The 26,145-nt window shown below is 45.3% G+C and overlaps 1 protein-coding gene across 1 annotated transcript in view; it reads right to left on the bottom strand.

Moving 5' to 3' along the window:
• SHROOM3 (shroom family member 3) overlaps window positions 1-26,145 on the bottom strand; it is a 165,426-nt gene that overhangs the window by 40,838 nt on the left and 98,443 nt on the right. The window contains exon 3 of the mRNA XM_077814751.1: window positions 456-587. Within this exon, the coding sequence (XP_077670877.1) occupies window positions 456-587 (132 nt within the window). The remainder of the gene's footprint in view (window positions 1-455; window positions 588-26,145) is intronic.

Below are 26,145 nucleotides of genomic sequence, written 5' to 3'. Positions count from 1 at the left end.
GAAAGCTGAATTTGTCTCTACGTCTCTAATTGTCTTCTCCAGGACTGACAAAGTTCTATAAAGGAGAGGAAAGGAAAGCACACCCGAGTCAACCAGTCTCCCCCCTGGGCATATCAGTAACAAGAGTGACTAAGTCCTCTGTGCAGAGTCCCACACAAACATTACCAACAGACAGCAAAGTTGTCCCTTGCTCAGGGCACAAGATTGAGTTTATTTCCCTGGCGTTATGCTGGAGGTGTGGGAAGGGCTAAGTGTGAGGTGGGGTAATTACTCTGACACAAAAACTTGACACTTACACAGGTCTAAATTGACTCTTCTCCCGGAAGATGGAAGTTGTGTTTGACAATGGACCCAGCTGAGGATCTGTCCCAGAATGAAATTCAAAGTATACATAAATAACTGGAATATGTAGAGGGCAGGAAGAGAATCATGAATAAAACCATCTTCTCTCTCACCTGGTCTTCAGCCGTGGTTTAACTGCTCCTGACCATGCTGTTTTGCTGTGCTGTAAGTCAGTGGGGATACACTCTGGACTGAGGGAGTGGGAAGCTGGCAGGTCAGTGTGTTCCTTTGCTGCATATGTGTCCCTGTCAAAAGAAACCAAGGGAGTGTCAAAGTTCATGGAGTGCCTGAGACAGACAAGTGCACGCACGCACAGACACGTTAAGATCACATTCAAAATATCAAAGAAATATGTAGATGAGGAGTATTACATCAAAGCCTCATTTTTTAACACGCACCAAGGAAAATGTCTGATGGAAAACAGCTGCTAAAAGCCATTGATGTGCCTATTCTTCTCCATGGGAAAGATAAAAGAATACCTCACCGCCAAAACTGGATTCGTAGGGTGAAATTCTGCTCTCCGTTATATCTAGACAGAGTTGGGTCATTAAAACCCTTCTTCCTAAATGTTTTGGAACAACTGTGCAATACAGCAACACATATTGCATCCGATGAAGTGAGCTGTAGCTCACGAAAGCTTATGCTCAGACAAATTGGTTAGTCTCTAAGGTGCCACTAGTCCTCCTGTTCTTTTTGTGGATACAGACTAACACGGCTGCCACTCTGAAACCGATTGTCAGTGATCGAGAAGAATCAACCATGGGATCAAATATAGAGCGCATTGAGAGAAAAACAAAGTGGGTGAAGTAATATCTTTTATTAGGCCAACTTCTGGTGGAGGGGATAAGTTTCTGAACTTCAGAGCTCATTCTCAGGTCTGGAAAAAGTAACCAGAGAGTTAACCAGAGGTCAATGCATTAGCTGACTGAGAAGCACAAATGTATTAACCGACTGAGCCGGGGCTGCCATTGTGCCGGGTCCGGAACTTACACACAGTAAAAGGCAGTCCTTGGCCTTTGAGATCTTACAGTCTACACCAGGGGTGGGCAAACTTTTTGGCCCGAGGGCCATATCGGGGTTGCAAAACTATATGGAAGGCTGAATAGGGAAGGCTGTGTCTCCCCAAACAGCCTGGCTCCCAACCCCTATCTGCTCCCTCCCACTTCCTGCCCCCTTACTACCCCCACTCAGAACCCCCAACCCATCCAACCCCCCCTGCTCCTTGTCCCCTGACTGCCCCCTCCTGGGACCCCCGTCCCAACTGCCCCCTGGTACCCCACCCCCTATCCAACCCCCCCTTTACCCTGTCCCCTGACTGCCCCGACCCCTGACAGGCCCCCTGGGACTCTCACACCTATGCAACCCCCCTCCCGCTCCCTGTCCCCTGACTGCCCACCAGGACTCCCCACTCCCCACGCCCTTACCATGCCGGAGCCAGCCATGCCACTGCGCTGCCTGGCAGGAGTGGCGGGCCAGAGTGCTGGCAGCACAGCGTGACAGCGGGGGAGGGGCTGGGGGCGAGCCTCCCGGGCCAGGAGCAAAGGGGCCAGGCAGAACGGTCCCACGGGCCGGATGTGGCCAGCGGGCCGGAGTTTGCCCACCTCTGGTCTACACAGACAAGACAAAAGCTACGAGAAAGGAAACGTTATCCCCATTTTACAAATGAGGCCATAAGCTATTAAGTGACTGGCCCAAGGTCACACTGGAAGTCTGTGTCAGAGCCAGGAACTGACCGCTGATCTCCTGTCTCTGAGGCTAGCGCCTTAACCACAAGAACAGCCTTCCTTCTTAGAAGAGTATCAGGAGTCGCATCGCAGAGCTGAGGAACTTAGCTTGGGTGAGCCCTAGTTCTTCTTGTTTTAAGGCTGTATTCCAGGTAACTCTCCTAACAGCAAAACCATTGATCTTACGCCTGCAGACAAGTCCTACCTACGCTGAATGATGGAGAGATAGAAAGGTCTATCCGCAGTTCCAATGTTCTTCTAGCCCACCCCATCAAAAAAACCACAGATGATTATTCATTATGTCTATTCTTTTAGCATAGAAAATAAAATATCTTGAAACACTGGGTGTTCTTACTGACTCTAATTTTCACAGTAAAATGTGGGTCTGGTTTACAGTCACCTCTCTGCTAAAGTAAGGAAAACACTGCATACAAATCTGTATGAGAAGCATGCTCTTTCCCTGTCTTTCCTTCACTCCTGCCTAGCCCTGAGGAGAGCTGCAGACTGAGATGGGGAGCAATTGTCCCTTGTTCTACGTTTAATAGGCTTCAGTCTGAGAGCACATGCCAGCCAACGTATGAGGCTTTAGATATTTCGGATGGCTTGGATTCCATTCCTGTGAGAGGCCAGCCTTCTTTGTATCCATGTAAATCCTCCCCCTCCAAGTCCCCCGCCCCCGCAAGCCCCCCACGTGTCAGGCAAGAATTTTAAGTCTCACATTGCAGATGAGATATACCAGGGAAGCAGCAGCACTTTCACCTAGATTGGGGAATTTCATTGGTCCAGAGCTAGACAAAACGGCCTCCTTCCTCCCTCTGCTTATCTGTGTCTGCGTTTTACCTCAAATCCTGCCTTGGCTGCCTTTTTTTTTTTTTTTTACCAAATCTCACTCCACTTTGCCTCTCACCCAGTGTGACCATATCCTACTCCCCTCTGTACAAACCCCTGGGGAACCTTGCAGGTATGAATAAGGGACATTATTTAGCAATTGAGGCAGTGGGCCCTTACAGTTGCTCGAGGCACATACAAAACAATACAAACTCATGGACCAATGCCAAACAAAATAGATCTCCCTCTGTATAAAGCTAACCAGGTTCCTCTGAGGAAGAAGCCTGCATGAATACTGGGCACCAAATTTCTCTTGTTTACACCAGTGACATCCCACTGAAGCCAATGGCCCCACTTCTCCTCTTGCACCAGTTTAATCAATATAGTTATTATTACTCCTGATTTACGCCTGTGTGGGAGAAGAACTGGTCTCGATAAGATTAAAACTTAACCCCTTTTTTGAAAAAATAAATATTATTGCTTATATTGCAGGAGTGCCTAGAGGACAGATGTGATGCGTTCTTCATCATGTTTTGTATGAATACCCTGTGTGCCTCAGTTTCCCCTATGTGCTATGGTTAACTAGGTCGGGGGGTGGGGGTGGGGAAAGGTTGTGTACCTTTTGCAAAGCTCCAGGTGTGACTGATGCCTGGCTGTCTGGGCCTGGCCCCATGCTATGAAGAGTCTCAGAAGACAATTGCTCAGACTTTTGGTACCTAATAAATAACAATTATGGATGATCCATCCCTCTGCAGAAAGCCAGCCTGGTTTGACCAGATGGAGAACAAAGGGCTAGGAGGAGGGCCAGGTGACAATGTTTGCCCAGGAACAAGGACAAAGGAGTGAGGAGGGGCCAGGCGGCTGTTAAATGTGGGTTGCTGGAAGCAGGAAAAGCGTCTGGACTGGGACTAAGAAAGGGTCAGAGGAGAGCTCTGGGCTCTGAACTGACACAGATGGCCTATGCTGTAACTCTCTCTTCTCTGTGATAATCAGGGACTTTCAATGCTGCGTTCCAAACATCTAATACACCCTTCTGCTCTTATAGCACTGGCTGGGAGTCACTCCAGATAAAGGAAACTGGGGATGCATTGCTCCCTTTAGGTGTGTAAGTCTCCCTCCGGGGTACAATCCAGGTGGACTTGATGCAGGGAGCTCATGGCATAAAGTAGGAGTGCTGAAGGCTCCGAGGTTCGGTCCTAGGAGGCAGTGAAGCCAAGGTGTTTACCCCAGTGAGAGTGTGACCCTAAGGGGGCTGATGTATTGAAGGGGTTCTCCCAGGGACCAGACCTGTGGATCGTGACAACAGGGCCCCATTATGCCAAGCTCTTTGCAATCATACAGCAAAGAAATGGCCCCTACCCTGAAGAGCTTACACACTTGGTCTACTTGTTTTTAGACAGACTTGTTTCTAGACAGAGCTGCTCTTGGGGGGATCTTTGTTACAAGTGAGCACATGGAAGCATCTGAGAAATCTATTCTTGCAAGATTTCCAGCACCCTTTGGCAGACCTCAGCAGATCAGAAAAGCCCTCAGGAGGTGGGTGCTGACTGGTAACTTGTTTCCAAATGAGGAGCTTGACCCTGCATTCTTTGTGTACTCAAAATTCCCCACTGATTTCAGTAGCTTTGGCCACATACAAAATGTAGGGATTTGGTCCCTTTGGCGGTTTGCTATCACTAGTACAAAGCAGGATATACAGTTATACTATTGCACTGATACTAGGCCAAATCCTCGGTCCTATACTTCTGCAGAGGAGAACCTTACACTCGCAGAGAAGCAGTATGGCCAGCCAAAAACCATGAGTGAGCCTTCCCCCGCTCCATGAGACAGGCTTAAAATACATGGAATTTAAGAATGATCCATTTTGGGTTCTTTTCATTTGCCTGGTGGGGCTGGAGCCTTCAGGAGGCAGTCAGGCCACAGTTTCAAGCCTTTCTTGGCAACCAGGAGGACAGAAACATACCCTGGGTTTATTCATGAAAGCTGGATGTCTCCTATAATCACTTGACTCCAGGAGCTGAGCCTTTAAGAAAAACACCAAGTATTGCAAAACTCAGACTCAAGTTATGAGAGCTCGCAAGTGGCAATACTGGAGCAAAGAGAGCACCGCTTCCACCCAACACCCTCCAAGCACCGGTCGCTTCTTCTGTGGGAGTGGATCGGGCTGCCTGGCTACAGAGTAGCTTCTCAGCTGCTGCCCAGCAAGCCCGTTCTCCCCAGGAGCTGCTTAGCATCTCTGGGTGCTCATATTGGCCAGGCTGTGGGGTTGTGGCCAGGTTCCTCCCCATGCAGCAGCAGGGTCAGGATGTGGCCCATCAGCTGCGGTTTTGGCCCTGATACGACCGTGTGGAGTGGATACAGAGAAGTAGCACTTTTGTTTCTAATCCTCTATTAGTCTACACATGGAAACAGTAACCTACCATCAGCTCTTCACTCTATGGCAATGGGGAAGAGAGACCCTGGTGTAATGAGCTGTCTCATTCTGGGGCGATGGCGGGATCCTGTTGAAATGTTAAGATTCTCAGGACATGCACTTGTCCTTAGCTCTGGGGCAAATTCTGACATCACTACTCAGGGCCTGATTCTCAGTTACACTTTATGCCCCTCTGGTAGCGTAAAGGGGTCTTAAAGTGAGTGTAACTAATTTATGCCATTGAAGTCCCCTCCTTGCACTGCCAGATTGGTGGAGAGCGAGTTTAGCAACAGCCTCCCAGAGCTAACTTGAATCCAGCTAGCCCAGGTAACAGTAGCAGTGAAGCCAACACATGGTCCAGCATTAATCGTACAACCCAGCATGGGCCCTGGGGACATACGCTGCTCACTAGCCCACTCTGGAGCCTGCGTTCTGTTTGCTGCCATTGTTACCCACACTAGCCGGATTCAAAGTAGCTGGGGTAGGCTAGCCTGTGCCCAGCATTTAGCAGTGTACACATATGCCTTTGTGTAAATGAGAAATCCTCATTAACTACACCAGGAACATTCAGCACCAACCCGTTCTGGGAGTTAGAAGTAATGTATTCCTAGTGTCCAGTACGTGACCCAGAAATGGAAGGATCAGCACCCGAACTTTCCGGAAACACCAACAGGTGCTCCTTGGTAATATAACTTCTCATTCTTCTTGTGACGTTGCACTCCATATGCTTTATGAAAACATGCTTATGAACGTGAATATGTCGTCACTGGAATACGCTTTATGCAAAAGGTCTCTTGTAAGGTATCATTACAAAGCTTATAATCTAGTGAGTGTGTTCATCCTATTTGTATGCATGTATCATTCTTGTATCTGAAGCTAGAAATATGAAGTATAACTCTGAGGTCCTACTGTAATTATGCAAAGTGTGGGCCATTAATGGTGGTTTAGAATCTTGATGGCTCCAATTGACTAGGACAATTGGTTGTGGATGTTCCTGTGTACATGTGGGCCATCCTGTGAGTAATGAAGAATGAGGTCTTACAGTGACATGTAACCATGTAACCTGGTAATGAAATCCATCTTAAATCTGGTACTTTTCCATTTAGAAGGAGGGGTGTGGACCCAGAGAGACAAAAGATTCCCGCCTTGTGTGAAAGCTATAAAAGGGGGTGAAAGAGAACAAAGGGGGCGGCCAGTCATGCAAACACCCCTGTTTTCTACCTCAGATGTTTGCTCGAACTAACAAGGACTGTACCAGGAGAAAGGATCGGGCCCAGACTAGGAAGGAGTCTAGTCTGTGAAACAAGTTTATTGGAACATCTTTGACGGTGAGATTTTACCTGTAAACAGTTTCTTAATGAATTTGGCTTAGCCTTGCATGTTTTTGCTTTATTTTGCTTGGTGACTTACTTTGTTCTGTCTGTTATTACTTGAAACCACTTAAATCCTACTTTTTATTCTTCATAAAATCACTTTTGTTTATTATTGAACCCAGAGTAAGTGATTATTCCTGGGTGGAGCAAACAGCTGTGCATATCTCTCTATCAGTGACATAGAGGGTGAACAATTTATGAGTTTACCCTGTATAAACTTTATGGGGACAAGAATCTGTGCAGGCCGAACTCTGATAAAAAAGAAGAAATGCTAATATATATGCCAAAATCGCACAGGGCATGGTAGAGAGAGGCTACAAGAGGGAAACACAGCAGTGCCACATGAAAATTAAGGAGCTCAGACAAGCCTACAAAAGACAAAGGAGGCAAATGGTTGCTTTGGGTCAGAGCCCCATACATGCCGCTTCTATGATCAGCTGCATGGCATTCTAGGGGGGGACCCCACCACTACCCCACCACTGTCCGTGGACACCTGCAAGAGGGGAGTCTCACGCAACAGGGAGGAGGATTTTGTGGATGAGGAAGAGAAGGAGGAGGAGGAGGAGAATGCACAGCAGGCAAGCGGTGAATCTGTTCTCCCCGGCAGCCAGGACCTTTTCATCACCCTGGAGCCAATACCCTCCCAAGGCGGGATCCCCGACCCTGAGGCCAGAGAAAGCTGCTCTTGTGAGTGCACATTTCTAACTAGAGTACAGGGTTTAAAAGCAATAGTGTTTAATGTTTGGTTTGTCCTGAAGAATTGGGATGCATTCGCGGCCAGTACAGCTAGTGGAAAAGTCTGTTAACGTGTCTGGGGATGGAGCAGGAATCGTCCAGGGACATCTCCATGAAGCTCTCCTGGAGGTACTCTGAAAGCCTTTGCAGAAGGTTTCTGGGGAGGGCTGCCTTATTTCATCCTCCACGGTAGGACACTTTACCACGCCAAGCCAGTAACAACTAGTCTGGAATCATTGCAGCACAAAGCATGGCAGCAAATGGTCCTGGGTTTTGGTTGCATTCAAGCAACATTCGGTCTATATCTTTCTGTGTTAGCCTCAGGAGAGTGATATCATTCATGGTCACCTGGTTGAAATAGGGGAATTTTTGAAAGGGAACAGTAAAAGGACCCTGTTCTTGCTGGGTTGTTTGTGCTTGGTTAAAAGGGATCATCCCGGAGAACAGCCACATGGCGGAGGAGGGGTGAAGGGATCATCCCAGAGAATAGCCACGCAGTGGGGTGGAGGGAGGCGTGTGCTGCACATCCACCCAAAAACTACAACCCCTCCTTTTAAATATGAAACCCAACTGGCATAGCTTGCTATGGGCAAGGATGGCACTGCAATTTGAAACCATTCCCACATGTTATGAAGGCAGAAGAAGCCAACCCCGTGTACCAAAAGGCTTACCATGGCTGCCTGGAAACTGAATTTTGTTGCCCAGCCGTTTGTGATGTGTCAGCATACCGGCAGGTGCTCAATATAAAAGGCAAAATGCAACCTTGTACCTAAAGCACATGTGCTGTCTGCTATGAATTGCTTGATTCACTGTGAAAGAGTCTCCCTTTTGTTCTCAGAAATGTATCATCTTAAATTTTACTCTCCCTTTTTATCTCCCTCCCCAAGTGCAAATCTTTCTATGCTCCCCCTATCATTTCCATCCCTGAGAAAAAACGCACTCGCGATGACATGTTTTCCGAGCTCATGCAGTTGTCCCGCACTGATAGGGCACAGCTTAATGCATGAAGGCTTTCAGTGCCAGAGGCCAGGAAAGCATTAAGTGAGCGCGAAGAGCAGAGACAGGAGGCGATGCTGAGGCTAATGGGGGAGCAAACAGACATGATGAAGCATCTCTTAGAGCTGCAGGAAAGCCAACAAGAGTACAGACCCCCGCTACATCCATTGTATAACCGCCTGCCCTCCTCCCCAAGTTCCATATCCTCCTCACCCAGACACCCAAGAAGACAGGTGGGGGATGCTCCGGGCACCCAGCCACTCCACTCCAGAGGATGGCCCAAGCAACAAAAGGCTGTCACTCAAACAGTTTTTATTTGTAGTGTGGCTACAATGAGCAATGTGGCCATGTCCTTCCCTCTTCCCGCACCCCACCCCACCCCAACTACCTTGTCAGTTATCTCATTTTTTTTTAATTAATAAAGAAAGAATGCATGGTTTCAAAACAATAGTTACTTTATTTCCTTTGCCAGCTGTGATTGAAGGGGGGAGGGTTGTTGGCTTACAGGGAATTAAAATCAACAGAGGGGGTGGGTTTGCAGCAAGGAAAAACACACACAACTGTCGCACCTATCCTGGTGAGTCATGAAACTGGTTTTCAAAGCCTCTCTGATGCACAGCACGCCAATCTGTGCTCTTCTAATCGCCCTGGTGTTTGGCTGTTCAAAACTGGCAGCCAGGCAATTTGCCTCAACCTCCCACCCTGCCATAAACGTCTCCCCCTTACTCTCACAGATACTATGGAGCACACAGCAAGCAGCAATAACAGTGGGAATGTTGGTTGTGCTGAGGTCTAACCTAGTCAGCAAACAGCGCCAGCGAGCGTTTAAATATCCAAAGGCACATTCTACCACCATTCTGCACTTGCTCAGCCTATAGTTGAAGTGTTCCTTACTACTGTCCAGGCTGCCTGTGTACGGCTTCATGAGTCATGGGAGCAAGGGGTAGATTGGGTCCCCAAAGATAACTACTGGCATTTCAACATCCCCAATGGTAATCTTCTGGTCTGGGAAGTAAGGCCCTTCTTGCAACTGCTCAAATAGCCTGGAGTTCCTAAAGATGTGAGAGTCATGCACCTTTCCCGGCCATCCCACGTTGATGTCGGTGAAACATCCTGTGTGATCCACCAGTGCTTGCAGCACCACTGAGAAGTACCCCTTGCAGTTTACGTACTGGTTGGCAAGGTGATCTGGTGCCAATATAGGGATATGCGTTCCGTCTATCACCTCACCACAGTTAGGGAACCCCATTGCAGCAAAGCCATCCAGTATGACCTGCACATTTCCCAGAGTCACTACTCTTGATAACAGAACGTCAGTGATTGCATTGGCTACTTGGATCACAGCAGTCCCCACAGTAGACTTGCCCACTCTAAATTGATTCCCGACTGACCGGTAGCAGTCAGGCGTTGCAAGCTTCCACAGGGCTATCGACGCTCGTCTCTCAACTGTCAGGGCAGCTCTCATCTTGGTATTCCTGCGCTTCAGGGTGGGGGAAAGCAACTCACAAAGTTCAAGAAAAGTGGCCTTACACATGCGAAAGTTTCGCAGCCACTGTGAATCATCCCATACCCGCAACACTATGTGGTCCCACCAGTCTGTGCTTGTTTGCCGGGCCCAGAATCAGCGTTCCACTGTATCAACCAGCCCCACTGCCACCATGATGTCCCAATTGCCACAGCCCATGCTTTCAGCAACATCTGTGTCCATGTCCTCATCCTCATCACAATCGTCCTCATGCTGGCGTCTCTTAGTCCGGTTCTGCACATACTCCAGGATAATGTGCGAGGTGTTTACAATGCTCACAAAAGCAGTGGTGAGCTGAGCGGGCTCCATGCTTGCCGTGCTTTTGGCGTCTGTATGGGTAACCCAGGAAAAAAGGTGCGAAACAATTGTCTGCCATTGCTTTCACGGAGGGAGGGAGGGGCGACTGACGACATGTACCCAAAACCACCCACGACAATGTTTTTCCCCATCAGGCATTGGGAGCTTAACCTAGAATTCCAATGGGCAGCAGAGACTGCGGGAACTGTGGGATAGCTACCCACAGTGCACCACTCCGTAAATTGATGCTAGCCACAGTATTGAAGACACACTCCGCCAACTTAATGCGCTTAGTGGGGACATACACAATCGACTGTATAAAATCGATTTCTAAAAATTGACTTCTATAAAATCGACCTAATATCATAGTGTAGACATACCCTAAGAGATCATTCAAGGTGAAGTGGCCCATGAACACCTCTGCAATCACAGGACAAAAAACGGGGGTTAGTGGGTGACAGACTGTCCTAATAAGCCATAAATCCAGGGTCTTTATGAAACCATGATTTTTAGTGTCTAGCAAAGATATGAATTTAAGCTCCCAGGCTCATCTTTGGAAGGTGTTGTGCAGATTTCTTTTGTCCAGGAGGACTGAGCAGTCAGATATAGAATGATCGCTTCATGAAAAGCGTTCACCCACAGGTGACAGAAAAAGGATAAAAGACAAAAACATTCCATGTGATAATCGAACAGTTAATAAATAACACAATGAATTAAACCTCACAACTGCTGCAAAGTACCTAAGAGATAGGGATCATTCTATCACTAAAATGCAGACGCCTCTGAGATGGAACACAGCGGCTGTTTAACAGCGTACAGTAACACCCCGTGACCTTTTAGGACGGGAAGTGAAGAAGAATATCTTGCCCAGGTGAATATGCATGGGGAATTGTAGATAGACAAACTATTGCTAGCTAAATGGACAGTAGGGTTAACACACCTACTCTTACAAAAGGTGCCACAGAATCTACCTGTCAGGCCTTGGCATGACATGTCCCCTGAAAGATGGAAACTTCCCACAGCACCGCACTCCCATAGCAATCCTTGACACCGCACTGAATCCAGCGACCCAGTAGTAAGTTCACTCTCTAGGAAGGCTCTTTACAAACATGATACCTGGCTTTTCTTCCATTTCCCAGTTTACAACGGAAATCGTCATCTCAGTGCAGGGAATAAATCAGCGAAATACCTTGTGCCTTGAACTGTCATTGCTCAGCTCAAGGCCCACAAGTCGCTTTCTTGCCTTCTTCACAGCAACTCCTTTTGGACAATATGAAATCTCCACAAGGGAGCAGGGTCCACACAACTCTCTCTGTGATACCATTTCCCTCCCTGGGAGTGCCCTGGCAGACAGACGAGCAGGTCCCTCCCACTTAAATTGCAGCACCCAGAAAACAGCCTCACAGTTACATAGTTTAAAAAAACAAACCACAGTGACCATCTCGGAAAAGCACAATCCTGCAGTTGTCCTTTATCTGTCACCCAGATATAACACTGTTTCTAAAGGCTAGCTGGATCTATGTAACGTCCCTCTACCCCCACTTGAAGTTGGCAGCTGCACCCAAAATATTTTCTTTTCTGCAAAGTTCTTGTCAAACTGTTAAATGTTATTTATACTGGCTGCTCCCATTGTGCCTTTGGTATTTAATGCTGCACACGTTAACGACTCGCTGTACAAAGACATTCTGTCCAGCCTTTCCTTAGCTTAGGTGTGTGGCCCTTTTGCTCTTCACTTAACACTCGCTCAGCCAGTAGCAAAAGAATACTGCAGGATTATACATTAAAGCCAAGATTTCTAAAATTAGGAGTCTGAAGTTAGTCTCCTAAATCCATTATTAAGTACATAAGTAAGTAACCTGATCTTCAAAAGTTCTGAGCACCCAGCAGCTCCAATTGACTTCAGTGGAAGCTGCAGGGTTCTCAGCACTTTTGAAAATCAGGTCACTTATTTAGGAGTTAAAACAAAGGTTTAGGAGCCTAATTTTGCCTTAATAATACAAAACACTACCTCTTGGATTAGCGATACTGAAGTAGTTTGGGTCATTTCTGTAGAATACTGAAGTATTATATATATAAAAAAATAAGGGACACAGACTTGTGGCATTAATCCTTTTAGAATTTTGTATACTTTTCAAGGAGGGCTAATGGGAATGTATTGAAGAAGGAATATCCCTCCTTATCTCTTTTATTACAGAATACTGACCTAGGTTTTGGAGCCATCTTTGTTGTAATCTCGTTAGAACACTGGTTTCCCTCATCCATTTCTTTCCCCTTTCTCAAATAGCTATAGGGTTTTTGAATGAAAAAAGGATTTAACACCCTCACTCCACAAATTGTCTTACTTGGTAAAACCCTGGCCCCACTGAAGTCAATGGAAGTTTTGCCATGGACTTCAATGGGGCCAGAATGTCACCCAATGAGCTATTTGTGGAATGAGATATTATTCATCATGACTAAGGTGTCAGAATCTGTAGCTGCTTTTTTAAAGTTAATGCTGACATGTTTACTGTTTTTTGGTCATTCATTAGACCCTTCATAAAATACACTAAAATCTTTATAAGAAATCAACCTTATTAGGCAATCTTCTGTCTTAAGAGACTGCCACTTTAGTATCCACAATGTAGTGGGCCAGATCCTCAGGTGGTATAAATCAGTATAGCTCCAATAAAGTCAATGGAGCGATGCCATCCCAACTGACGATCTTGGTCCACTGAGGACCAAGGCTCCAATTTTATCAGAAGACCACCTCCATTAAGGCAAGTTTCAGAGTAGCAGCCGTGTTAGTCTGTATCTGCAAAAAGAAAAGGAGTACTTGTGGCACCTTAGAGACTAACAAATTTATCTGAGCAGTAGCTCACGAAAGCTTATGCTCAAATAAATTTGTTAGTTTCTAAGGTGCCGCAAGTACTCCTTTTCTTTTTTCCATTAAGGCAGTTTCTCTTTGTAAGTATTGCACTATCTCTGCAGTCCATCACTCACTGCCTCTTTTCTAAACAATGTACCTGCTTAAAGGTTTCCCCATCTTTTACCACCTTCTTTAGATTTCTGAGATGGATCTTGTGTGGCCTCAGACTCATAATTGCCCTTAATCAACTCCCCCAGAACATGTAGTCTGTTTCTAGCATTTGATATCTTTCATCCTCCCTTTACCTCCACCATCAGACCTTCCTTTCTGGAAAATTCATTGAATGTTTTAGTAACATCCACCTCTTCTGTCCATAAATTACTCTGACCTCCTCCTAAAGGCTTGTCTGTGTCCTGCACTGACCTCTTGTTACCTACATACTTGAAACATTTCTTATTATTTATTTTAACCTCTTGGGCACTTTGCCTTTCATTCCCATCTTTTTTGCTTTCTTTATCATTATTTACAATCTCTACATTCCATCCTGCATTCTCTCCGGTTGTTTTGTGTACCTGATGTTTTCCATCTCTCTCTCTTATATCACTTTCTTTAATGTACTTTTGGTGTCTCTGTGTATTTTATTGCCAGACATTATACATAATTCTTGGATACACATTTATTTCTCTCTCAACACTTTCTGCTGGCCCTCTGTGCTCACTCTCCTTCCATTGCTTTTGTCCAAATGATTTCCTCCAACACTCCCTGTATCCACTCCCAGAATCTGCACTGCTAACATTCTGCACCATGTTTGGGTCTGTCTATTGCTTTCAGATTAGAGTGGACCTCAACCAAACCCTTGGATCTCAATACCCCCAATTACTACAGTGTTGCCAACTCTTGCAATTCTATTGTGAATTTTGTGCTCTATTTTCCTTAAATCCCCAGCTCCTAGAGTCAACTGATTACAAGAAAATCCTGGGTTTTGTTTAAAAAAGAAAGGAGGACGTTTCCAGCTAGTATAGTCACAGAAACAAGCTTGAAAACAAGACCCCCTGAGGGTTAAAAAACCAAGAGGCAAATAAAGCGATTCCATTTATTAATTTTTCAAATTTAATTATTTTTAAGCCAATTTCATAATTTGTGGGGCCTGACATTTCTTTTTAATGTTTGGGGTTGACGATACTGTTATGATAAACAGGATCGTGCAGGGTCTACGTTTCACAATTTGCAAAAAGGCTGGAACTTCTTACACGGGGTGGAAAGTGAAGGCAGCAATCAGCCATGTGAGTAGTGACAAAAACTTGTCCTCTGCAGTTCCACTGAGCTCTTTGGGCATTTTCTCGTATGTTCTGGTTGAAAACCCCCAAACACTGAAACATTAAATGATCTGACTACAAACAGGGAAACAGATTTCAGAGTAACAGCCGTGTTAGTCTGTATTCGCAAAAAGAAAAGGAGTACTTGTGGCACCTTAGAGACTAACCAATTTATTTGAGCATGAGTTTTCGTGAGCTACAGCTCACTTCATCGGCTGTAGCTCACGAAAACTCATGCTCAAATAAATTGGTTAGTCTCTAAGGTGCCACAAGTACTCCTTTTCTTTTTGCAAACAGCGAAACGACACTCACATCTGACATGCTCACCAGAGGAAGGAAGTGAAGGGGTTAAGCCTCCTTTCTATCCTTATCATGCCCTGTGGTGTTGGGTTGCTGTTACATAATGTCACACATTGTCCTGAAATCCCTGCCCCAGCAGCCCTGGGCTCAACCAGTGAGATAACAGCAGTCTTTTGGCTTGAATTCTGATACCTCATATTGCAGGCTTAAGGCCAGCTCTCAAAGGGACAGCTGTCAGCTCGTGAAACATTTATTCCTCCCTGTGAATGAAAATGTCCCCAAAATGAAAATCCTCTATCTCCTGGAAAGTGGGATCGATCTCTTCCTCTTCTACACTATTTCATGGTTGACACTATTTAAATGAAGGGCTAACCCTATAGTCCTGTGGTTTGAACCAGACATTACCATGTGAGGCACACTCTATTAACCGCAGCATGCTCCCCGGCATGCATGTTGTAGATATCACTGCACTCCACTGGGTGAAAAGACAGCACTGCTCAAGTATCTGTCATTTTGTTCCTGCTGTGGCTGGTCCAAAAATAGCACGTAATCCATACTGTTGGCACAGGCAACAGAGTATCTCCTTGAGCTTAAGTGGTCGTGTCCTGTGGTTTGAGAGCACAGGATCCTGAGTCCTATTCTGGATGCTGTGCGTGTGGCTTAGCTGATAACGGCAATGCCTGTCTAAAGGTAGCCATGGATTCAATACACTGCGCTGCCAGGATCTGGGAGCACTGTGCTAACTCTGCCCCAGGACCCTGCACATCAGCTCCATCGGTTAAGGCGTCCCTCGTGTCACTAGGCAGTGTGGCCTGTAGCCAAACTAGAAATAGCAATGATATGCTCTTGTGCTCAGATGCTGATATGTAAGTTCAGAAAAGCGTCAAGCCAAGCATTCTGCAGCCAGCTGGAAGCAGGGGATCCTGTGGGAAGATGGGAGGAGCTGAAGAAAAAAATCCCGTAAGATCCATCCCCCTCAAAACAGGAATTTTTTTTTAAAAAATAGAGATTTGTATAAATCACAGTAGCATCTGCAGTTACATTCGCTCGGACAGAATTACAGGGGCTAAGGATCCTCATGCTAGGGCATAAGACGCTCACTGGCGAGGGTCAAGAAGAGAAATTTCTAGGGAACTGTAGAGCACAGTTCGGTGAATTATGGGGGACAGGGACAGAGATTATGTCTCTCTCAATGTGTAGGCTACCATTGGAGACAGATTAAAAGATTAGAGGTCACTGGGCTACCCTGATATGGGAATTCCTAAGTAATAAAGTCTCAGATTGAAGGATCTGTTGCATTTATCCTAAGGGCTCCTTGCTGGCAGTGCAGAGCACATGACATTGCAATGCAAGAAGAAACGAGAGAGAAGGACAAGCCAGATGAAATGAATTAAGTGTCTCTCCCAGCAAGGTGGTTCCTTTTAAACAACCAGAAACTAGACTTCTGTGAAAAAGAACCACCACAGTCACCCTGCAGAGTGAAGGCAAGAAATGCACGCTGATCTTCAGCTCTGCAGGGGGAAGGCTGTGGAGAGAAGTGGCTGGATTTTCATCATGCAATATTATTTAATCTCAAAGGTTTCTAGCATTTTTTAGTGTTAGATTGGATCTATTTTCGTTGATCTGACCCCAGTCCCACAATCTCACACAATGCTCTGTTCGCGTGCACACACACAAGGAAATAAAGATGCTTCACCTCTATACCTGTTTGCAAGCAGAGAACTGAATGAGGGATTTTCATTCATTTGGGGAAAATGGGTTCCTCGCTCAATTTGGCTTCGGCTGAGGGATCTTTGAGAAAATGAACTCCCTCTTTGTTTGGGAGAGAGACCTAATCTTCACTTGGCCCTGGGGGATTATCGGGTACTTAGAAAGGCGCTCACATGCACATTTTTAGCTTGTGCCAACAGCATTTGTGTCCACAATATCCAGACTTCATTCTGCTCTTTAGGTTAGATAATAGGCATTCCACAGAGTTTAAATGCATCCAGACCTTGGACCTAGAGATTTTTCACTCTTTAAAAATACCCTAAATTGCTGCTTTTTGAAGTGCCTGACGTGGTCTTGCATTATTGGTTGTTCTTTCCGTGTATGTGAATTTAGTGCTATGAAAGCCATCGGGCGTGCAGCCCTCATGACTTAAGTCCCTTATTTATCCACAGAACAGGCCAGGGATGCAGAAAGGTACCCATCCGGCCTGCCAATGTGACTTAACCTTGACAGGAAGGAATCACCTGTAGGGCTGAGAAGGTAGTTCACAGACTGTCACTTCCCGACAGTCCCACTTTGACCCCCTCCTGTCCCAATTGCAGTGAACATTTTAATCATTCAGGGCTCCCTGAGGGGACAAAAGGGTCAGTTTGCCCTGGGACCTTGTTTGAGAGGGCCCCCAAACCAAGTTGCATTGCAACCTGGTGCACAGTGTCACAACACCACGCATGTTTCGCCCAGACACCCCTTAGACTCTGTCTGTGGAGGGGCAGCTGGGCCAAAGTTGAGTGGCACTCAGGTTGCAGTGCCAGTCAAATTTGCCCATTTGCCCTTCCTCTCCATCTACAGAGAAGCAAATGGGCCAAACCTGAGTGGTGTCGTGTCCTGTTTTAGCCACTTGAAATGTTGGGAGGTATAGTTGAAAGTTTTCATGCCCAGTCAACACCTGGCATCTTTGTTAAGAGCGCAGTGCTGGCTTTCATGAAGCCTGTCACTAGACTGGGACCACCAAACTATTTGATTATAGTTTATTATTTCTATCACACAGCACCAAGAGGCCCCAATCCAGCATTGAGGCACTGTTGCGCTCATAGACATATATAACAGATGGTCCCTGACCCAAAGAGCTTACAGTTAAAATGTAAACGTTAATCTAAAAATGCTAAAATTGTCAATTTCTATGTTTCTAAAACTTGAATGTATGAAAATTCAAAATTCTAAAATATCTCAATCTTTCATGTAGGCCATCAGCTGGTGGTAATTTTCAGCCATGAGTGAGATGGGCTGGATTCAAACTATTGACCCAAAGGAAAGTTTCACTAAGCCATCCAGTTCCTGCCTTGTATTAACCAACTAACCAATCCTGCAAATGCAGTCTGCACATGAGCAGGCCCATGGACATGAATGGGACTGCTCATGTGTTTAAAATAAGTCTTTACAGGATTCGAGACACTACTGACTTCCTGAGGAAACTACAATCCATCGGTGATCTTCCTGAAAACACCATCCTGACCACTATGGATGTAGAAGCCCTCTACACCAACATTCCACACAAAGATGGACGAGCCGTCAGGAACAGTATCCCCGATAATGTCACGACAAACCTGGTGGCTAAACTTTGTGACTTTGTCCTCACCCATAACTACTTCACATTTGGGGACAATGTATACCTTCAAATCAGCGGCACTGCTAATGGATACCCGCATGACCCCACAGTATGCCAACATTTTTATGGCTGACTTAGAACAACGCTTCCTCAGCTCTCGTCCCCTAATGCCCCTACTCTACTTGTGCTACATTGATGACATCTTCATCACCTGGACCCATGGAAAAGAAGCCCTTGAGGAATTCCACCATGATTTCAACAATTTCCATCCCACCATCAACCTCAGCCTGGACCAGTCCACACAAGAGATCCACTTCCTGGACATGACGGTGCTAATAAGCGATGGTCACATAAACACCACCCTATACCGGAAACCTACTGACCGCTATTCCTACCTACATGCCTCCAGCTTTCATCTAGACCACACCACACGATCCATTGTCTACAGCCAAGCTCTACGATACAACCGCATTTGCTCCAACCCCTCAGACAGAGACAAACACCTACAAGATCTCTATCAAGCATTCTTACAACTACAATACCCACCTGCTGAAGTGAAGAAACAGATTGACAGAGCCAGAAGAGTACCCAGAAGTCACCTACTACAGGACAGGCCCAACAAAGAAAATAACAGAACGCCACTAGCTGTCACCTTCAGCCCCCAACTAAAACCTCTCCAACGCACCATCAAGGATCTACAACCTATCCTGAAGGACGACCCATCACTCTCACAGATCTTGGGAGACAGGCCAGTCCTCGCTTACAGACAGCCCCCCAACCCGAAGCGAATACTCACCAGCAACCACACACCACACAACAGAACCACTAACTCAGGAACCTATCCTTGCAACAAAGCCCGTTGCCATCTGTGTCCACATATCTATTCAGGGGACACCATCATAGGGCCTAATCACATCAGCCACACTATCAGAAGCTCATTCACCTGCACATCTACCAATGTGATGTATGCCATCATGTGCCAGCAATGCCCCTCTGCCATGTACATTGGCCAAACTGAACAGACTCTATGTAAAAGAATAAATGGACACAAATCAGACATCAAGAATTATAACATTCAAAAACCAGTCGGAGAACACTTCAATCTCTTTGGTCACTCGATTACAGACCTAAAAGTGGCAATTCTTCAACAAAAAAACTTCAAAAACAGACTCCAACAAGAGATGGCTGAATTGGAATTAATTTGTAAACTGGATACAATTAACTTAGGCTTGAATAAAGACTGGGAGTGGATGTGTCATTACACAAAGTAAAACTATTTTCCCATGTTTATTCCCCCCCTCCACCTCCCTGCTGTTCCTCAGACGTTCTTGTCAACTGCTGGAAATGGCCCACCTTGATTATCACTACAACAGGTTTTCCCACCCCCACTCTCCTGCTGGTAATAGCTCACCTTACCTGATCACACTCGTTACAGTGTGTATGGTAATACCCATTGTTTCATGTTCTCTGTGTATATAAAATCTCCCCACTGTATTTTCCACTGAATGCATCCGATGAAGTGAGCTGTAGCTTACGAAAGCTTATGCTCAAATAAATTTGTTAGTCTCTAAGGTGCCACGAGAGTTCTTTTAACTCTTTTAACTCTATAAAGAGATTTTTAGGACACATTTTGTATGGAAAATGACCATAAAACTTTAGGGCCACATCAGTATAGTTCTGTTGACTTCAATGGAGCTAGGCCAGTTTACATCAGTTGAGGAACTCACCCATATTGCCTGTTGTGAACGAAGTACACTAGATTAAAAAAAATCACCTCTGTCTTGGGTTTTCAAACAGCATCCCAACGGAAGCTGTAGAATTTTAAATGCAATGCATTCTCTATCTAAATCTCTCCTTGAAAGCTAAACATTTTAGTCCAGTCTGCACTAGTGGAGAGCCAGATCTGTTGGGAAAACAGCTTCACTTAGTACAGTTTTAAACAGATACAGAAATACCAAGAAAGTCAATGTCTACTCTATCCCAGGCCAGGAAGAGCTGGGAATCTTATACAAGATTTCACACACTCGTTCTTGACAGATTTCCCACAGAATTTCCCGATTGGAGAGGCCAAGGTGTGTTCAGGTATGTTTAAAACTTCGGATAAGTATAGTTATCATGCTAACAGGCATCCTAGAGCTACAATTGATTATAAATATGGACAGACACGCAGATGTCTGAAAACTTTTGAATGCCAAATCAAACCAAATCTGAACCTCAAAACCTTTTAAGGTTCACAGATATCAGTTCTGATATTCTGATACCACTGTGAAAGCCACAACATTTGGAACGGGATCTGAACTTTTCCAAATTTTAGGGGTGTGTCAATTGGGGAGTTTGGTTTGCTCCATTATAGAACTAGGGGCCAGTCATAAAGCCTGAATCTGGATCCAAACTTCTCCCATGCGGAGGAGTGGTCAGATCTGGCATTTTGGCTTGACTTATTTCTCATGCAAATAAGAACTCTGCCACGTTGATGTACAGATGACCTACCTCATAATAGAACAATAAGTAACTCATATAGCCATTTGGTACAGTGATTGCTCTACACAAGTGAAACTAATAAAATTGTTCATGCGCAATATGGCACACATTTACAGTGAGAATCGACCTATGCAAAACTCATTCAGTTCCAATTACACCATTTGTTTCCTCATACACGATACTGTAATGGGAGTAAAGTGCAAACTGCCTGCCAAATGAACAGAAAATCTCCCAGCACTTGCCAAGGAAGGCAGCAACAAAAGGAAAACAGGTCTCCTGCTTATGCGAAACAAGATGTCCCCTTTTAGGGCTAATTATAAAATAAAACAGTCTCTAAAAGAAAAGTTCACTGGATCTAGAAGCTGAAGACACTCTATGTTGTATTTGGACCAAGAGATTCTGTAAACAAATAATATCCTTCCATGTTATTTTTACACTTAACTCTTAGAACACTGGCATTTTCCAGCCGACTAAACAAATGCTTCATTAGATTAATTCGATCCTAACACCCAGTCCAAACACGTGCAGAGCTCAGATTCCAGATCTGAAATTTACAACTGGCCTTTTTAGGTAAGATTTTCAGAAGGGCACAGCACAGCACAACCAGGGCCAGATTTTCAAAAGTGCTTAGAATGTTGGGTGCTGAGCTTCTTTGAGAATCTGGCCATAAATGTTACACTGGGAGTTCTTGGGTGCTCACCTCTTTTGAAAATTGGGCCCTGGTTGTGGAGGCTGAGCACTCGAAAATCTGGCTGCACATTTCCAGAAGACTGACTAAAACCTCAGATCCCAATATGCTCAAAGTTTGGTGGGGGTTCAGAATCAGGATCTGAATTTGAACTTTGCAGCTGTAACCCAGCTCTGCTATCTAATCTGTCTCTTTGCATCTTTTCTTCAAGTGTTTTCCCATATGCTTAAATTCTAATTGCAGTAACATGAGAGTATTTGATAGGACTTATCAACTGGCTGGGGGTAATGGCCTGAAACATCTTCGCCCACACAGGGCCCAATTCCAAGGATATGTCCCTGTTCCTTAATCATACTTATTTAAACATCACCCACTTCTTCTTGACCCAAACCCTGAAGTCCTTACTCAGGAGGACTCCCAATGACTTCTGTACTTTTTGATCTCAGTGGGAGTTTTGCCGAAATAAGGAGTAAAAATGACCTGAGGATTCTGCCCATACGGTGTACAGAAGGACTAGCACTCTTTGACCCGGTGATCCACCTCCTGTTGGTTTACAGCCCAGACAAGGTGGGTGACCGATAGGGCTATAACTACACTGCATACACCATGGTTTGTAGCCCAGTCAGTTAAGCAATTGAGATGGGAAATAGCTTTGCAGTCCTGCGTGTTTGTTAATTATCACACTATGCTTACAGCCTCCCTGGGAGGGAAAACCACTTAGCTCATCCTGCCTTTCTCCTGCATGTGATGAGAACTATTATTACTTGTCATTCACTCAAACCATTGTTGCCATCCCTGGGTGAAACAAAAGGTCCAAACTAAGGCAATCACAGAGGTAATGAAGAAGAACAAAGACAGCAACTGTTGACCAAAGCTCCTTTAATATGGCAATGCTCTGCATCAATGACAGACCTAAAGGCACAATCTGCCTTCATTTTTTTAAAAGGAGTATTTTACTGCAATTTGAATATCATATAAGATGTGGCATCTTGTTCTCAATGGCATCATTGGTGCAAAGATCAAAAAGCTATAGCCCTTGGGCTTTTTAACAGAGAACAACAACAAGAAAAAACATTCTAACAGTGGACTAAAGGAATCCACAATAGATACAACATAAGAGGGCCTTGCTCGTTTACAATTCAAACCACGAAGCAAGGAATACACTCACTGATGCATCTCATCCCATCCGCACTGTGTTGATTGTCTGGTGGGGGCAGAGGGGGCGGGAGAAACTGCCTTTGTCGAGGGTTTGGAGGTGTGCTCAGAAGTTCCGGTGGATGATTTGCAGAGGGCTTGTCTACATAAAGTCAGGGGTTTGGGGAGCCTTCCAGGTCAGTGTTTCTCAACTTTTTCAAGCTGGCAACAGCTTATTTGAAATAAAATGTTCATGACTGCCTGACCTTTACTCGAACAGTAAGAGTAAAAAAAATGCCTCAGTGAGAACAATATTATCTATTTGTTCAGGTTGTATGCTCTTCTGTACTGTGCTTGCACAGCACCTAAAACAACAGGGTCCAGCTCCATGATTGGGGCTCCTAGGTGCTACCACAACACAAATGATAAAGAATAATGATGACAGGTTTCACAGTAGAAGTCGTGTTAGTCTGTATTCGCAAAAAGAACAGGAGGACTTGTGGCACCTTAGAGACTAACCAATTTATTTGAGCATAAGCTTTCATGAGCTTTCAGCTCACTTCATCGGATGCATTCAGTGGAAAATACAGTGATTGTAGCTCACGAAAGCTTATGCTCAAATAAATTGGTTAGTCTCTAAGGTGCCACAAAAGTACTCCTTTTTTTTTTTAAAGAATAATGATGTATTTGTGTGCGTGTTTCATTTCAACAGGTTGACAGAGAATACTTGACCTTCAAGGGTAGGATGTGCAGGGAGTGAGATTTTCTTTGCTTAGACAGCCATACAATTTTCAATGCTTTGTGATTTCCCCACCCACACAATTGCCCTTCATGATTTCCTTGGAGTTACAACCATCTAGAAATACTGTTCTAGGAGAAGAGTGCTACTGAAATATCGGGTTCCTGTTGTCCCTTTGAGAGGAAGGGGGGAGATCTAATGCAGAATGAATGCCCATTTTGCAGTGTACAAGCCATCCAGTGCCCTTAAGGGACAGCTGAGAATGTGTAATCCCTGCAACCATTTACTTTTCTCCTTTGCTTCTTGATATGCCCGTTCAAACAGGAGAGAGGCAACAGCATGATATATGCAAAGAAGAAAATAGCAGTTATACTGACACAAGGTTCAACCTCCCACTCCCATAGAGCTTGGCAGCCAACGAGGGTGTTCAGCATCTTGAATGATCAAGCCCATGCAGCAGCTGAACTGCTAATCACTGAAGAGCCTTAGTCCGGCTGATTTTTAAAATAGAAAATGAGTTTCCTGCAGTCATGGCCCAAACCCCTGCTACTTGGAATAGAGATACTGTAGGGCTTTGTGCTTAATGTGCTCTGGTGTAAATCCGCATAGTTTCATTGAAGTCAGTGGGCAGGGCAGCCAATGGAGTTACACCGATTGACACCAGCTGAGGATCTGGCCTGTGAGTAATTTTTCATTAAAGTTCACTTTCGTTCTTGATCACAGCTGCTGACACAGTGTCTGACGCAAGCCGTTTAGCTTCCAATAAGCTCCCAGGGGCTCCCATGACTCATTCATTCAATCTGTTTCTCACTCTATTTTTAGCACCTATCTGTCTTTCCCCATTCAGATTAGATATTTGAGAACAGTTTAGGGTAGGAGAAAATATGAAGTCACTCAACATTTCTGATTTCAGGAGATAAGCTGTTGGTATCTCTGACCTTGCCCTATGCATCCTGTCTCATCACAACCACCTCTCACACAAACAGAGCAGCAAAAGAGACCACAGAAGCTGCTTCACACTTCCTCTCCTTTCCAGACAGGTAGAAACCCCAACACAAAGATCCAGCTGTGGGTGAATGGCCTCCACAAGCCAGACCTGGGCCCCATCTCACATTCCGGCTGCTGCCGGTGAGGGGTAAACTATGGGAATTGACACAAAGGAGCAAATTTTAAAGAGGAAGCAGCAGGGAGGTGAAGGAGAGGGAGGACTGTAAGAGACAATAAAGCAATTATTCTAATTTCAACAGGGGATTCTTGTGGGCAGTATTGTAAGTGTGGAAAGGATAAATGGGCTTGAGTCTTGTGATCAGTTCTAAGCTGAGACAGATGTATAACTTACATGGGAGCCACATACACAAGAAGCAGGTGTAGGCTTTCACAGTTCTCAGAGACCGGAAGGGGCAGTCTGTCTGGAAATTCCCGCTTCTCTATGACTTCCTCCTACCGGCAAGTTAGTTTAATCATTTCTGAGCATGAGATCTCTTTGCTGTGCGCCGCCTCCAGTAATATGAACTGTAAAGCTTTCCCCAAGTGTCACGTTTCTTTCATTTTGGGTTTGGCTGGTGAGCTGATTGGTTTTGCTTTTGGAACCAAGCTCCACTTGGGCTGAACTGGGATGCCATTAGCAGAGAACCCAAGGACTGAATGGATATGAAAACTGAGCTATTCCCTCATTTAGAGATGATCCTCGCAGGTCACCCTCCAGGATAAGTCCTACTGAATTTAAATGGATTTCCACAGAAATTACTCTATAAGCCTACAGAATTTAACAGAGAATGAGATCCCTACGACAGGATTTTATACTGTCGGTTGGCTTACAAACTCTACAGTTTGATCCTTGGGTGGGATTTTCAAAATTACCCAAGTGATTTAGGAACACAAGTCCTATTGGCTCTCAAGGGGACTGTGTTCATAAGTCACTTAGGCACCATTGAAAGTCCCACCCATCATCATTCTATGTTAAATTCTATCAGTCTCTTCCTGAAGGGCAGCACTGATGTGCATTGGCAAGGCATTGCAGGGAAGGACTGTGCTGTTACAGCCTATGTCACACCCATGCTAGGCTCCTCCAGGGCTGTCAAGCTGAACCATCATCACACAATTTAAATACGCAGATCTACTTTACAAGCCTTACTTGAGAGAAGAAAACGCTCATCAGAATTGTTACTCCATGATCAGATGTACGAAACAGCAGCTTTCTCCCCCCAAAAAGGTTCTATCAAGTGACCATTTGTCTCTAAACATTGTCTTTAACGGGCCCCTTGCTCAGGATTCTCAGGGATTGGAATCCACGCTATACACAGAGTGGAATTCAGTGGCGGAATGTATAGAAATCCGAGCTTTGCTTTCCATACCAACAGACAAAGGGTAGCAGTGTGTGCCCCTGGCCCACCCCTCCCCAGGTCCGGAGAACATTCTATCAAGAAATCCCCCCCGGACTAAATCTTGGTTGGGTCTGTCCCAAACACGGTTTCTCATTCAAGCCGACACACCAAGAGCCAGAAGTGCCAAACGCTTACACCCAGTGAACTGCAAGTTAAATCCTATTAGGAAGCCATCACTGTCAATATTTATTCCTAACGATCCAGGGACAAGTTTGCTAATAAAAGGTGTCAGCTGGAGCCTGGGAGATGGAAGTGCAGCAAGAGAGGCGTGGGGGAAAGGGCATGACACGTTAATCAGCACCTACCCTACAAAACCCTGACAGGAACAAGGTAGTAAACTCATTAACCACTTAGGCAACAAAATCCTTGTGCATTTCATATAGCCGCTGCATCTTGCCTAGGCTCCCCAGCTCCCCTTGCTTGAAGGTTTGTCATCTTTTAAGGCAGGCCTACTAGGCTTTTTTCTTTCAATCCCAAATGTATCAAAACCAACACAACATGGAGGTGGTTACTACAGACTTTCCCTTTGCCACAGCCAGAGATAATTGTTGACTCAGGTGCTCTCTTATTTATTTGCTGTAATACCTAGCGGCTCCAGCTGAGATCAGAGCCCCACTGTGCCAGGTTTTGTACAAATATATAGCAAGAGTCCCTGCCCCACCAAACGTACAGTGTATATAGACAACAGAGGTGGTGGGGAGGTACCAGT

The sequence above is a fragment of the Eretmochelys imbricata genome, chromosome 4, assembly GCF_965152235.1.
Source record: "Eretmochelys imbricata isolate rEreImb1 chromosome 4, rEreImb1.hap1, whole genome shotgun sequence".
In the NCBI taxonomy this organism is placed as follows: domain Eukaryota; kingdom Metazoa; phylum Chordata; order Testudines; family Cheloniidae; genus Eretmochelys; species Eretmochelys imbricata.
The sequence above is the reverse complement of the archived record's forward strand: the minus strand, read 5'-3'. Positions and strand labels throughout refer to the sequence as shown.